At 36.0% G+C, this 13,123-nt stretch overlaps 1 protein-coding gene across 1 annotated transcript in view; it reads right to left on the reverse strand.

Annotated features, from left to right (window-relative positions):
• Positions 1-9,492: 9,492 nt before the first annotated feature.
• Positions 9,493-13,123, reverse strand: part of LOC148010448 (GDSL esterase/lipase At3g09930-like) — a 4,541-nt gene continuing 910 nt past the window's right edge. The window contains exons 3-5 of the mRNA XM_087671543.1: positions 10,663-10,985; positions 9,823-10,123; positions 9,493-9,701 (exon numbers count right to left, since the gene is read on the reverse strand). Of these exons, the coding sequence (XP_087527669.1) occupies positions 9,493-9,701; positions 9,823-10,123; positions 10,663-10,985 (833 nt within the window). The remainder of the gene's footprint in view (positions 9,702-9,822; positions 10,124-10,662; positions 10,986-13,123) is intronic.

A 13,123-nucleotide genomic window follows, 5' to 3' on the forward strand; every position in this document is an offset into this window, starting at 1 on the left:
AACGTAGTATGCTTAACAATAATGATATTCGCTTGTTTTCGAGATTTAATATAAAAGAGAATGAACACTTAAAGCTAAAAATGAAAATTACTCACAAGATCACAGCCATGAAAATGTAAAAGTAATGGAGACAAGATTGAGGGTTGAAGATGGGCAACCCCCCCCGAAGGAATGTATTTCTGCTCAACCCAAGTCCCTTAGGGAAGAGCTCAGTTACAATCAACCTGAGAGTGAGAAGAAGTAATTCTCACTCTCACAAGATCATGCAAAGATGTACAAACACACATGCATTATCTATTATGCAATGATAAGAACTGATTTCTTTACAGTATGAAAGAAGAAAAAGGGAAAATCAGCCTTTCTCCATCGTTGATCAGCAGTACATGGATAGGGCTCGCTTCTTGTTGCTAAAATGGAAGATAGAGCTCGAGAAGGAGGTGCTGTAATGAATTTACAGGCTTGCTGTCTTGTAAAATAGCAGTGATAGAAGAGGGAATATGGAGGAATTTGATAATGGAGAAGTGGGGGATGATGATGGGGATGGATGGGGCCAATTTCTGGCTATCTGTGGGTGCTGTACATGAGTTTACAGCAAAGAAAAATGATGATGAATGAAGAAAAACGAGCTCTTATTTATAGGAGAGGGGAGAGCTAGTACAAAAGGGGAAAGTGGAGTAGCACAAGACAAGTGTCCAGCCACATGTCATGAGATGTGACAAGTGGTGGGACACTTGGAAACTTGTGTGACAAGTGTCTTGACACTTGTCTCTTCTCTATGGCCTTCCTTTTTGGGTTGAATACTGTCAAGAATAGAAACAACCAAATTTAGTAAGCACAGTCAGAGTACAAAAATTACTATTTTTAGAATGACATCCCTACTTTTTAGGACTAGCATTTTTAGGCTAATTCGAGGCTCCTAAAATTTAGGGACCTCCTAAAATTTAGGGATCTCCTAAAATTTAGGGACCCCCCCAATATGGGTGTCATATGAAAGCTTTTTTCGTGTACATCGCAAAAATGGTATCCGAATCTTCATGTGACTTTCCTATGCAAAGAAATGTGTATTTCAAGCTTTCAGCCCACACATGCACATTATACAAGCATTTCATGATCATGCCATCTTGTTGATTGTAACTGTCTGTTCTGGTGGATCTAGCCCACACTTCAAGGCATCAATCCTTTTTGTGTGCGAGTCTAACCCTGATATGCATGAGTTCTAGTCACAGACGCCCAATCGGGCCATATAGGTGGAAGTGTGAACTATCTTTTCTCTAACCCACCGCGTGGGTCCACCATAACCTGTGACCACTCATCAGTGGCCAGCTCCAATGCACTTTTCTTTATATCTAATTAGTGCAAAGGAAATAAATTTAATAAATCATTATATAGACAAATTAATGAAAAAGGATACAAATTCTGTTTCTATAGAGTTGTGACAATGTGTCTTCTGGACAGTCATTGATATGTATAGGTAGGTAGGTGCCACTGCATCCGCACCCTCTTCCTCAATCTCAGTGATGGTGGCTACTCTCACATTTAAAGGGGGTTCTAGCATTTGAGGCTCGTGTGGTAGGTGATTACTATACTTCTTGGCCATAATTCAGAGTGGTACTGATGGTGGGATTCTATTCTTTGGCAACAACTGAGATGATGTGATTTTTTGGGACTCACAGACTACCCTAGTAGCCTGTTTATAATCCTCCTTTTCATTTGAGAATAACAGATCGATGGTGGCTAGCACATGCATCCAATCCTACTCGTCCTCAAGGCAAGGGATATACTTTGTTAGTGGCCCATAGGATTTGCTGACTTGTGAGTCTCCTTTCAACATAGCAAATGTGGCATCTAGGTTGAGTGGAGTGGTCTTCCAAGTGTGCATCTTGACTCTTACAACCTTTGATCTATTGTCGAAGAATATGAGACCACTTCCCCAATATTCTATTACTCGTGCACTTTGCATCCAAGGTTGACCTAGTAGGACATCATAGTCCACTCCCTTCATGACTATGAAGTTAACTGAGAACTGGACTCCTGCTATTCTCAAGGGCCAGTCTTTTAGCACTCCAAATATGGTTTCACCTTCATTTTGTTAGCTAACGTGACATTTGTTAGAATATCAAGCTCCTGTTACTCTTCAGTTAGTTTATCTTTATGTGTGTGATTGACATTAGCTGGATACAGATGTACACGTGTGTGACATTCAATAAGTCAGTGTAGTCAATGACTTAACCACAGTTAGTCTTGGTTAGTCATACTTATGTGTGTAAGTCTCTTTCAATGAGTATGATGAAAGAATAATGGAAGAAGAATGCCAATGAGATGAGGCTCATCTTCCACTCCACTGTCTTTCTCCTTCTCTTCCAAAATGGTATCAGAGCTTGAACACTTGAAGCCTGAAGGCTTGGCAGTGGCCATTTGACATCAAGACATCAGATTTAAAGAAAATGTCATCAAAGGAGAATGTGCCTACAGCTCGTTTTTTTTGCAGAAGCTATATCCTGCTGTAGAAATGGTTTTTGGAAAAGTGGCTTTTTGATTCTTGACCATTTTGACGTGGTCTACAACTTTGCAAAAGAAAGATTTTTCAAATTCCTCACAGATTTTGAGGTATTCAATACATACCTGTATAGACTGGCTGTTTACTATAGTAAACAACAGGTGATTCCAAGGCACTGGTGGATTTCATCCTAACAATGTATATGTCCTTATTATCATGCATTTGAGCATGATATTGGAGTGTTAAATGCTCAGTTCTGGAGCTTATTTGTAGGCTAGAAATAGTGAACTAGTTGTTGTCCTGAATTTGGAAACAATATATCTTCATGGTTGAAGTATCTGTAATGCTTATTTGCTAGTGACAAATGCTTGGATCATACCACTTGAGTGGTAGATGCTTTTTGGGATATTGTGAGTGTTGAAAGTCCAAAGTTTGGACTAATTTGTTGCTAGTTATACCAGGGTATTGAATGGTTATTGTCTGCAGGAAAGATACATATCATCTTCACTTGACATACATGCAATATATTTTGACCGGTTGGACATGTATCAAATCTTGCATAGAGTGACAACTGAATGAGATGCTTTGGGGCTATTTTGAGGTCTGAATACTCTTGTTTTAATAGAGAAAATATTGCTGGTTATAGCAGTGGGCTAGCTGTATTTGGTACTGCTACTTGCATACAGTACAAACATTGATACTTGTATGGACATAGATTGTTGCTGGGATGTTTTGCCACTGCCATAGAATGTTTTGAACTGATTTGAGCTTGGTTTATGCTCAATTGACTGTGTTTTTTCATTGTTGGAATACAGTTTATAGCAAGCAGGTTGTTAGGAAAACTGTTCTGAAATGCAGAAAACAGGTCATGAACTGTAGGAAAAGGAGTCAGATACTTACAGGTTGTATACATCACTGAATACCTAAGCTGCAACTATGGAAAATGCTCAAGGCACTGACAATATCACTCAAATTATGGGAGAAAAGTTGGACAATAAAAAATTTGCTTTATGGAAGTTCCGTATGAAGAATTTTTTGGTTGGCAGAGGTTATTGGGGCTTATGTACAGGTGATGAGGCTGAACTTGAAATGCATGAAAGGAATCTGATAAATGATCAAAAAAGGGCTCATAAGCTATGGACTGAGAGAGTATGCAAGGTGTTACATTGGTTTTCCTCATGTATATCAGATGCTATGGTTATACAGATTACTGGATGCATTTCTCCAAAGGATGCATGGGACATACTCATGAAGAATTATGGAAATGTAACACATGCAAGAAAGATTAAGCTAAAGCAACAATTCAATAACATGTCTAGGAATGACAAAAGCATTCAGATCTACAATATTGAGATCAAGAACATAGCGGATCAGCTTGCCACCATTGGATCTTTAGTGTTGTCTGAGGATGATATAATTGCAGTGACATTGAATGGACTTGGCAAAGAGTATAAAGCATTTGATATGTCTATTTCTGTGAGAGTTGAATCCCCTGATTGGGATGAGCTGATTGCTTTGTTGCTACATGAGGAAGTTAAGCTTGGGTTGAATACAGGTTCTAGTACATCTCAAAGTAGAGACACAGTTCTTTACTCTAGCCAGCGTGGTAGAGGCGGCAGAGGCTATGGCTCTTTTCGAGGTCGAGGAGACACTCGAAATGCTTATGGACAGTATTAGTAGAATGCATGGCATGGCACAAATACACAGGGCTAGCGTGGATCTGGCGGCTTTAGAGGCAGGGGGAGATCACCCCATGGTCGAGGTGGTGGATCTGGTTCATGGCAGTCAAATGATCAGTCAAACAAAGATAAGGACTGTCATTATTGTGGCAGATATGGACACATTGCAAAGGATTTTTACAAGAAGCAGGGAGATATGATGGCAAAAGGGCAAACAACATGGGCACTATGCATCTTCTAGCGGTGCTCATGATGAGTGGGTTGATAGGTTGTTTGCCATGCAGCATGTGTCTAAGAATGCATCTAGGCAGAAAAGAGATGCGAGATGGTACATTGATTCAGGGGCTTCAAATCATATGACACCCCATGGAGAATGGTTTGATGAGATGGTTGCTGGTTTGCAGCATCCCATGTCCTTCATGTCAAAGCTCTTCTTGAGCTAAGTTTTCAAGGCATCCAGCTCATCATGAGCTCTCCGAGCAATAAGCATATCTTACACATAGAGTACCAAAATCATAAGGCTACCATCATGAGCATTCTTCTGTTGTATAAACATGGATCCATAGCACTATGGCTATCTCGGGTAAGTTACTCAATCAATAATATATGTATGCATCACATGGGTTCAAAATAAGTTATTTTTAAAATACTATTTTTAATATATTTTTAATATTCAGAAGGGTGTAATATAAAGGGGTTATTTACAAATTGAATAGAAAATTATTATATTTTATTCAAGAAAAATTCACAGATAAGAATATGTATAAATAGGCCTTGAACGCACATGATGTAGAGGATATACATATAGTAACTTCCCCGAGATGGCTATATCCTTGTGAATGCATAAAAGCATCAAACTTGTGGGACCATTCCCTAGGTGCCTACTTAATATTAATATTGTAGCAAAAAAGCCACTTTTGTGGCAATTTGGACCCTCTACAAAATAAACCATTTCTCAGTCTGGAAAAGATTAAGAAGAAATGATTCTCAAAAAATGTGACCAACACAAGATAGTAGTTGAAAGAAAATAGAAAGAGTAAAAAAAAAGTTGGGAAGTGCATATTTTTCTATTCATTTTTAGGACAATTTTTGCAAAAAACAAAAAAATTATAATGTTTCTAATAAAAACCATCTCAAAATTTTCTTTATCAAGCTAAAACTTTCATAAAAAATACTTTGATATGTACAATATATATTTTCATAAGAGATTTCAAATTAGATAAAAACTGATAACTTTTTTAAGAGCTCAAAATAGCATTATTGAGCATTGTTTTAACTAAATTTTATGCACTTTTGAGAATTCAAAATTTGTAGAAAATAAATTTCAACTTGAAAATTGTTTCAAATATTTTACTCTACCATCTTACAATGTTGGGAAAGTCCTATTCGATTTTGGTATCATATGCACATGTTATTTCAAATTTAGTATTCTTCAAAGCCCTTAGGCTATTGCATATGGATCTCATTAAGCAAGTCTCCATGTAAAAAAGTTACCTTTACATTCATACAATAAAGGGACTAACCAATGCTAGTACTGATTGCCATTTTGACCACATGAGAAAATACTTTGTTGAAGTCAACTCCATATTCATGCTTGAGACCCTTAGCTACCAATCTAGGCTTATAAGTGGGCTTTAGGCATCCAAGGATACTTTTCAGCTTGTATACCAACTTGCATAGTAATGCCTTTTTGCCACTAGGAAAAGGAACCAAATTTCACATATGGTTAGTTTGTAAAGAGTCAACAAACTATTGCTGTCCCATGAGTGACTATCATCTTTGTGCACATGGCCTCATCATAAGAGAGAGTCTCACTTGTATCTGTTACCATAAGAGTAATCATTAATGAATGTGACAAAGTACTTCACACCATCTCTAGAAATTGATAGGGCATGGGACCATATACATCCAAATGAACAAGAGATAAATCTGTCCATGTGCTTCATGCTAGATTTCTTATATACTATGTGTTTGCGTGCCATATAAACAATGGTCATGAGACTCAAAATACTTATAGTCTAGGGGCAAAAGATACTGCAAAACTGGTAAGCATTTTCATTCCTTTCAACAAAGACATGTGCCCAAGGCGATGATGCCAAAGAGATACATGTGGAACTATAGCAATAGCAAAAACATGGTCAATTGACCTAGATACAAGCAAAGGATAGAGGGTACTAGACTTAGCACCATGTGTAATAACAAGAATCCCATAGGAAATCTTCAATGAGGAATTAGTAAAAGAGACAACATAACTTGCATCATCCAAGGTGCCTATAGATATGAGGCTCTTTGTGAGTACTGGTACACGACGTATATCATGAAGAGTGAATATATTACCCAAACCAAAACACAACTGGACATCACCAATACCAATGATCTCCAATGCCAAGTCATTACCCAAATAGACATATCTAGTCATATTGCAATAGGAGTGAAACCACTCTCTATGAGGGGTCATATGAAAGGAAGACCGTGAATCTATCAACTAACATCGAGTAATCAAGAAAAAGCACAAGTCAACTATGAACCATCTAAAGAAGAACCTGCCAAGATAAGACCATCAGATACATCAGGTTGTACCACTTTAATCTCCTCCCACAATGTTGTGATCATCATTCTTGTCTGGCACTTTAAACATTTTCCTTTTTTCTTGTGCTTATCTTTTTGTGTATTTTATGGCACTATGGCCAAATATGACGTGCTTTCCCATAATAATGAAACTAAGGCCACACTTATGGCTACAGGACTTATTGTGAGATTGTATACATGTCCTAGATTGAGACATGTTAGAGTCTTTACCATGACCATTTTCATCTTGCAGGCCTCTCACACACTCAATGCATGGTATACATGGGAAGCATTCACATTCTTTTTGTTCACCTCTTCTGTTAAGAGGGCACTCTCAATATCTTGCAATTTCAAACCATCCTCAGTCTAGAGAGCTGTATGAAAAGTGTCCCAAGACTAATGTAGAGTACCAATCATAAATAAAGGATGCAAAGTATCCTTGAACTCAATCTCTTGTGAAGTTAAATGGCTAATGATGGAGTGAAACTCATTAAGTATACACACACACAAGTCCCTTCCTTCATGTGAAGGCCCATCAACTATTTCAGCCGATACATTTGAGATGCAAGACTCTACTTGTCATATAGATTCTTAATCTGTTCAAAGCTCATATGCAGTCTGATTTCTAGTTGCAATATTGTAGTAGTGAATTTGCTTAAAGAGTGATAAAATGATTATGGACTTGCATAGCTTATCTAATTCATCCTAATTCTTGGGTGTAATATTTTTGGGTTTGGTACCCTCATTTTATGAGTGGTCTAACATGCAATTTCTACACTAAAACCAAACATATATGGGTCTTCCAATAGCCATAATTTGTCCCATCCACTTTCTCAATATTGAAGATAACACTATTGTGAGAATCATTAGCCATAATGAGATCAAGCAAGTACACAGAAGAGGAAAACATATTGCTATAATATCTTGCAAATCAGCCCCAAAATCACAACAAAATCAAGCCAAAATCAAGAGAAGTACTGATAAAATAATGAGCTATCCACAAATCATAGTCAAGAAATTGTCAAGGACAAGTAACTACCCTAAAATAGAATGCATAGAATTGAAATGACATGTTGCTATAATAAATTGCAGCAATATGCCAACCAATTGTGAGCAACCAAGAGGGAAGAAACCATGATAGTCTCTTTGTATGGAGCAATAAAGCAAGGGACATGCAATAGCCTAGAAGAACTACCTTGTATCCCATAGCCATAGTGAGGAAAAGTAGTACCATCCTGGAACTATAAAGCAATGTACTTGACGATCATTTGAACTTTCAGTTTGTCCATGTCTACTCAATACTGTGTTGATGAGTCCAAGTTCATTAATCTTGGAACCTAATTCACTTGAGTAATACTCTAAGTCATCATGCTGCTTGTCCATGAATTCCTACCACCATAGCTAAACCTTTACTAATGATCTTTATTTTTCAACATGGATGAGATTATGTATTTCCTTATCTTATTATACTTTATGTACATTTGTACATTTTGTCACTTTTTAGTTGTTCTCTCTTCACTAGTGCTACATTCACCTTTAAGTGGGAGGTTTTTGGGGCACTTGTGCTGATTGCCCATGTATTTATTACACTAATAGTACCCGCACACTTGTAAATTACAAGTGGTGGGCACCCATCACTATCACTTCATTCTTTATTCTTTCAGTGACATTTGAATAAGAGAAGGCTAGTCACACATCATGACTATTGGAGTTCCCACATACCTATATCTCTTACTCTTGCTCTCTTGCTTTTTCCACCATAGCTCTTGCTTTTGCTCATGTGCTTCCCCTCAAGGCTTCTCCCTTTAGGTGTTAGATTGTCATCTAGGACACCTTCATAGTTTAGGAACCCTAAGATATATCCTTATTGATAATACATAAGTATTTTAGAAGGGTTCAATAGAAGGGTTGAAAAAAATCTCTTTTTTAGACCTTTTCGACATACAAAAAGCAATCATGGAATATTCACAAGACATATAAAAAATTAGCACATTTTATTCTTGAATTAGGCCTTGAACACATGTGATAATAAGGGGTTCATTCTACATGTATAAATAATTTGACATAGCTACCTCTAGGAAATTCTATAATAATGCCTTTCATGGCATAAACATACATTTTTGAAGGTTTACATGGTTATTTCCTATACTTGAAAACAAATATTTCTATCAATCACAATTACTTCTACATAAATAAATTTCACATATTTTACTTAGGTCATATATGTTTGTTTCATATTTCTAGAGTTGCTTGAATTCACTTATATATCTTATCCATAAATCCAAATATTGTTTGGTATGTAAATTCACTTATGTACATTATCCATAAATTTAAATATTATTTATTACAAGACTAGGATCCATGTAAACAATTTACAAACAACACTTTAACATGAAATAGTAGAGTATTCAATTTACAAATATATTAGCCAAAACCTTAAAACTTAGCTCATTGTGTAATAATGTCTAGTGTCCATGCAAAATTGCAACCTCTTTATTTAAAATTATTCATGCTCAAAGGATAGTATGGAACAGTAGAATGACAATAGTAGCATAAGTACTATTCAATAGTTGATCATTTTCAAGTGAAATAAGCATGCCATTTTCCTCTTAGTTTACTTAGTTGGAAAAATCAAGATTATCGAGATATTTTCATGCCATAGGTTCTCCAATCTATAGTGTCAATAATTATGAGCTTCCATGTAGAATTGACATTTATAATGAGGGACATACATAAAATGTGAATAGATTAAGCTGCAACAAATTCTTGAATTGATTCCTTTAAGAGGGTTAAAACTTGGCCCCATCCAGCATGGGTTGGATGGAAGGAGTCCCAAAAAAAGCTTTCACTTATATTTTTACAAAGTGTAAACATTGCTTGACCTTTATCATCAACATCACTACATCCATATTGTGGGTTCATCGGCTTGCAACAAGGTTGATATGGATTTTGAAATCCTGAAAAATTTCAAGTAGTTTAACTTATTAGTACTTTATGTTTACATTTGAGATGGAATTGAGTGAACCATATAAAAGGTGTTGCTAAATTATCATCCAAATAATGAGAGGCATATCCTACCAAAGAATTTTGGGTTGTCAAAAATAATGGAGAAGGCCATATTATGGTCTAATATAAAAAACTTGGTGGGGCCATCTGCTTGTAGTTGATTGATTGAATTATTCAAAAAAAGGTTATGAAGGTCACTCAAAGTATTATCATATGTAGCACAACTAGTGAAGTTGTTGTCAAAGGTATTGCTTGGTAGACATCCGATTGGAGGTAGATTTGTTGCGATAAGCTTCTTGAATCCAATCTCAGCTAGAGAACTCAAATCTTTTGCAATTTGAATGGAAACGTTTACGATGACTTTTGGGATATCCTATCATTGTCAAAAGGATTTATGATTTGTCATACATCATTCTATAATAAAAGTGCATACTACTTTGTAGTTCAATGCAAAAACTTATGAAATCACGCATGCACACACGCACACGCACATGCACGTGCGCACGCACGCACGCACGCACACACGCACACACGCACACACGCACACACGCACACACACACACACACACACACACACACACACACACACACACACACACACACACACACACACACACACACACACACACACACACACACATGTGCACATGTATGTGTGCACATGCACACCCACTAGACAAAGGTTTTCATCATGATACATAAAACTATACCAATATAATGTAAGTGATAATTTTGTAAATAATCAAAATTTGAGAGCAAGACAACTCTTATCATGTTGGAAATGATGTTGTGTATGTACTACCAAACTAATTCAATAAAGAATAACTTAAAATTGTGTTAGGAAAGATGGACATTAAACTTATTTGCGGTTTTAGACTTCATTTTTTCTTGAAATAGAAAATTGGGACTTACTGTGATGGATCCATTTTTATCCAAAAAAGCCTTATAATCATTGCCTGAGACCACATATAGCACAAGTGCTTGGTTTATTGTCTCTTTTGAGTATATTTTTGCATTCAATATGCGCTTAAGATGTTTGATTTGGGTAGTAGTCGTTGGGTATTCTGGCCCAAAGGTCTCAAACACTCCACTTCCACCAAAGGCAAAATTTATTCCCACTGACAGATCAACACTTTGCATTATGTGAGGTAATGAACGATGAGGTAATGAAGGTTGTGTGTAGTTTGCTAGTTGTTGAAATGGAATAGGAGTTGATGGTTGTCCTAGTAGAAGGCCTAAAAAGAATAGTAAGGTTAATGGACTCCATTGTAAGTATCCATACATTTTATATCAATTACAATAAGCATATATTAATTTAAACAAAATTAAGGCAAGTAGTTATAATCATAGATCATGTTAGGGTAATGAAGTCAATACTAAGGTAATATAAATTTAGATCAATAGATGCTTTTGAAAATAAGCAAGAAATAATTGCCTTGAATTACTAATGTGTTAAAGTCTTATTCAATGAAGCCTTGCATAGAATTGAATGACAACAAACTGATGAAGATATGCACCATCCAAGTGCAAAATATACTCGTACACTATTTGACTTTGTAATATTCATAGTTTGCTATTCTAGCACATTTAGAATTTTCTAAGGCATTGTGTATCAAAACTTATTGTTTGATCCTACACATCATAATCAACAAAGTTTTTTAAAGAAAATTTGAGGATTAATGGACATGTTTATTTATGCATGTGCCTCTCATAAAACTCATACACAAAAGCATAGATACTTTATAGATGTACAAACATGTAACACTTACTAAGAAAGTGCAAAATAAAATCATATGCATATTGGATTATATACATAGAAATCCTAAAGTATGCATTAAGAACAAAGTGAAAGTATGCATTAAGAACAAAGTTAAGTTACAAAATGAGAAAGATGCTTTTGTTATTGATGGATCTCTATGATTTAATCACCCCCCTTGAAATGGAATCTTGTAAATGCAACCTCTTATGTATGTCTAGCTCAAAGTAGCTTGAAGCATCTTATATATAAACAAAATGTTACATGCGTAGCCTTATATATCTAACACTCAGAGTAGCTTGAAATATATTTTCACATGCTAACATACATTTGCACGATGGTCCCATACATATAATGGACACTTGTCACAAATTTTTATGTGCGCATGCATGTGCATGTGTGCATGCATACATGCACTCACACAAGTGTGCACACACACAAAGTGAAACATGTCTCATAATGCTACTACCAGAACCTAGTATACTAAGTTTAATATACTTTTTTGTTTTGTTCCACATAATTAGCAAATTCAATTGTGCTTACATCTAATGAACAGAGTGTATCACCTCAATTTGCAACCAATAACCTATATTATTGTCCCTTAACCTTTTATAACCTCATCCTTGAGAAAAATTACAAGATACACACTTGAGTTCTCAAAGGATTCAAGTCTTTGTAATGTACTCAGAAAAAAGGTATATTGATTGTGAAAGTAAGTCTTAACATTATTGCATTGGTGGGGACTTCAAATGACAAATCCATCTCAATTGTAGCAAGGATATTTTGCTAGCTCGAAACTTAAAAAGCCAAGTATATTGTAATTGTCAAAGCAAGTCTTAACATTATTGCAATGGTGGGGACTTCAAATGACAAATCAATCTCAATTGTAGTGAGGTCTTGCTAACTTGAAACTTCAAAAGCCAATCTAGACCCTACACCTTTGCTAACTCGAAACTTCAATAGCCAATCTAGACCTTGCACCTTTGCATTCAATAACAAGCACATAAACCTTAATCTATTGAGTAGGAGTGCATTGAATAGCAATAGGGCTTGCTTAAGGCATTACTCAAACAATTGAGATACAAACATACAAGTGGGTTTGGGGGGTTTGACTACTGGGGAACTTTAATGTAGTGTATTGCATGTTATAATGCATTCAAGGGAACTCCATAGGCTACATATAAGGGTATACTTAGGTAATGGTTTGCCTTGCTTGTTCAAACTTTAGAAAACTTACACTAAGTTGATTGGATTGAGTTGGACATGTGTCACAAATAAAAGTCTACATATTTTTGTTGAGTTTTTATTTACCTACATGATATGAGGAGGCCTCATGCACATACTATATATATCTAAATTCTTTAAGTCTAAACAATGATTTTGTTGAGATTAGATGCCATATTAACAAGTTGAGTATGTGGAACAAGTTGATTATGTGGTGTGTCCACAAGAAAGTAGGATATGAAGTTGCATTTGTGTGTGTGGAGTTGAATGAGTTTGGCTTTGCCTTGTCACAATGCCATACTTAACTCACTATAATAGACACACACATACATGCACAAAGAGAGAGAGAGAGAGAGAGAGAGAGAGAGAGAGAGAGAGAGAGAGAGAGAGAGA

This window comes from Lygodium microphyllum, chromosome 29, assembly GCF_053477565.2.
Source record: "Lygodium microphyllum isolate KBCC chromosome 29, Lygodium_microphyllum_v1.1.10, whole genome shotgun sequence".
Classification (NCBI taxonomy): Eukaryota; Viridiplantae; Streptophyta; class Polypodiopsida; order Schizaeales; family Lygodiaceae; genus Lygodium; species Lygodium microphyllum.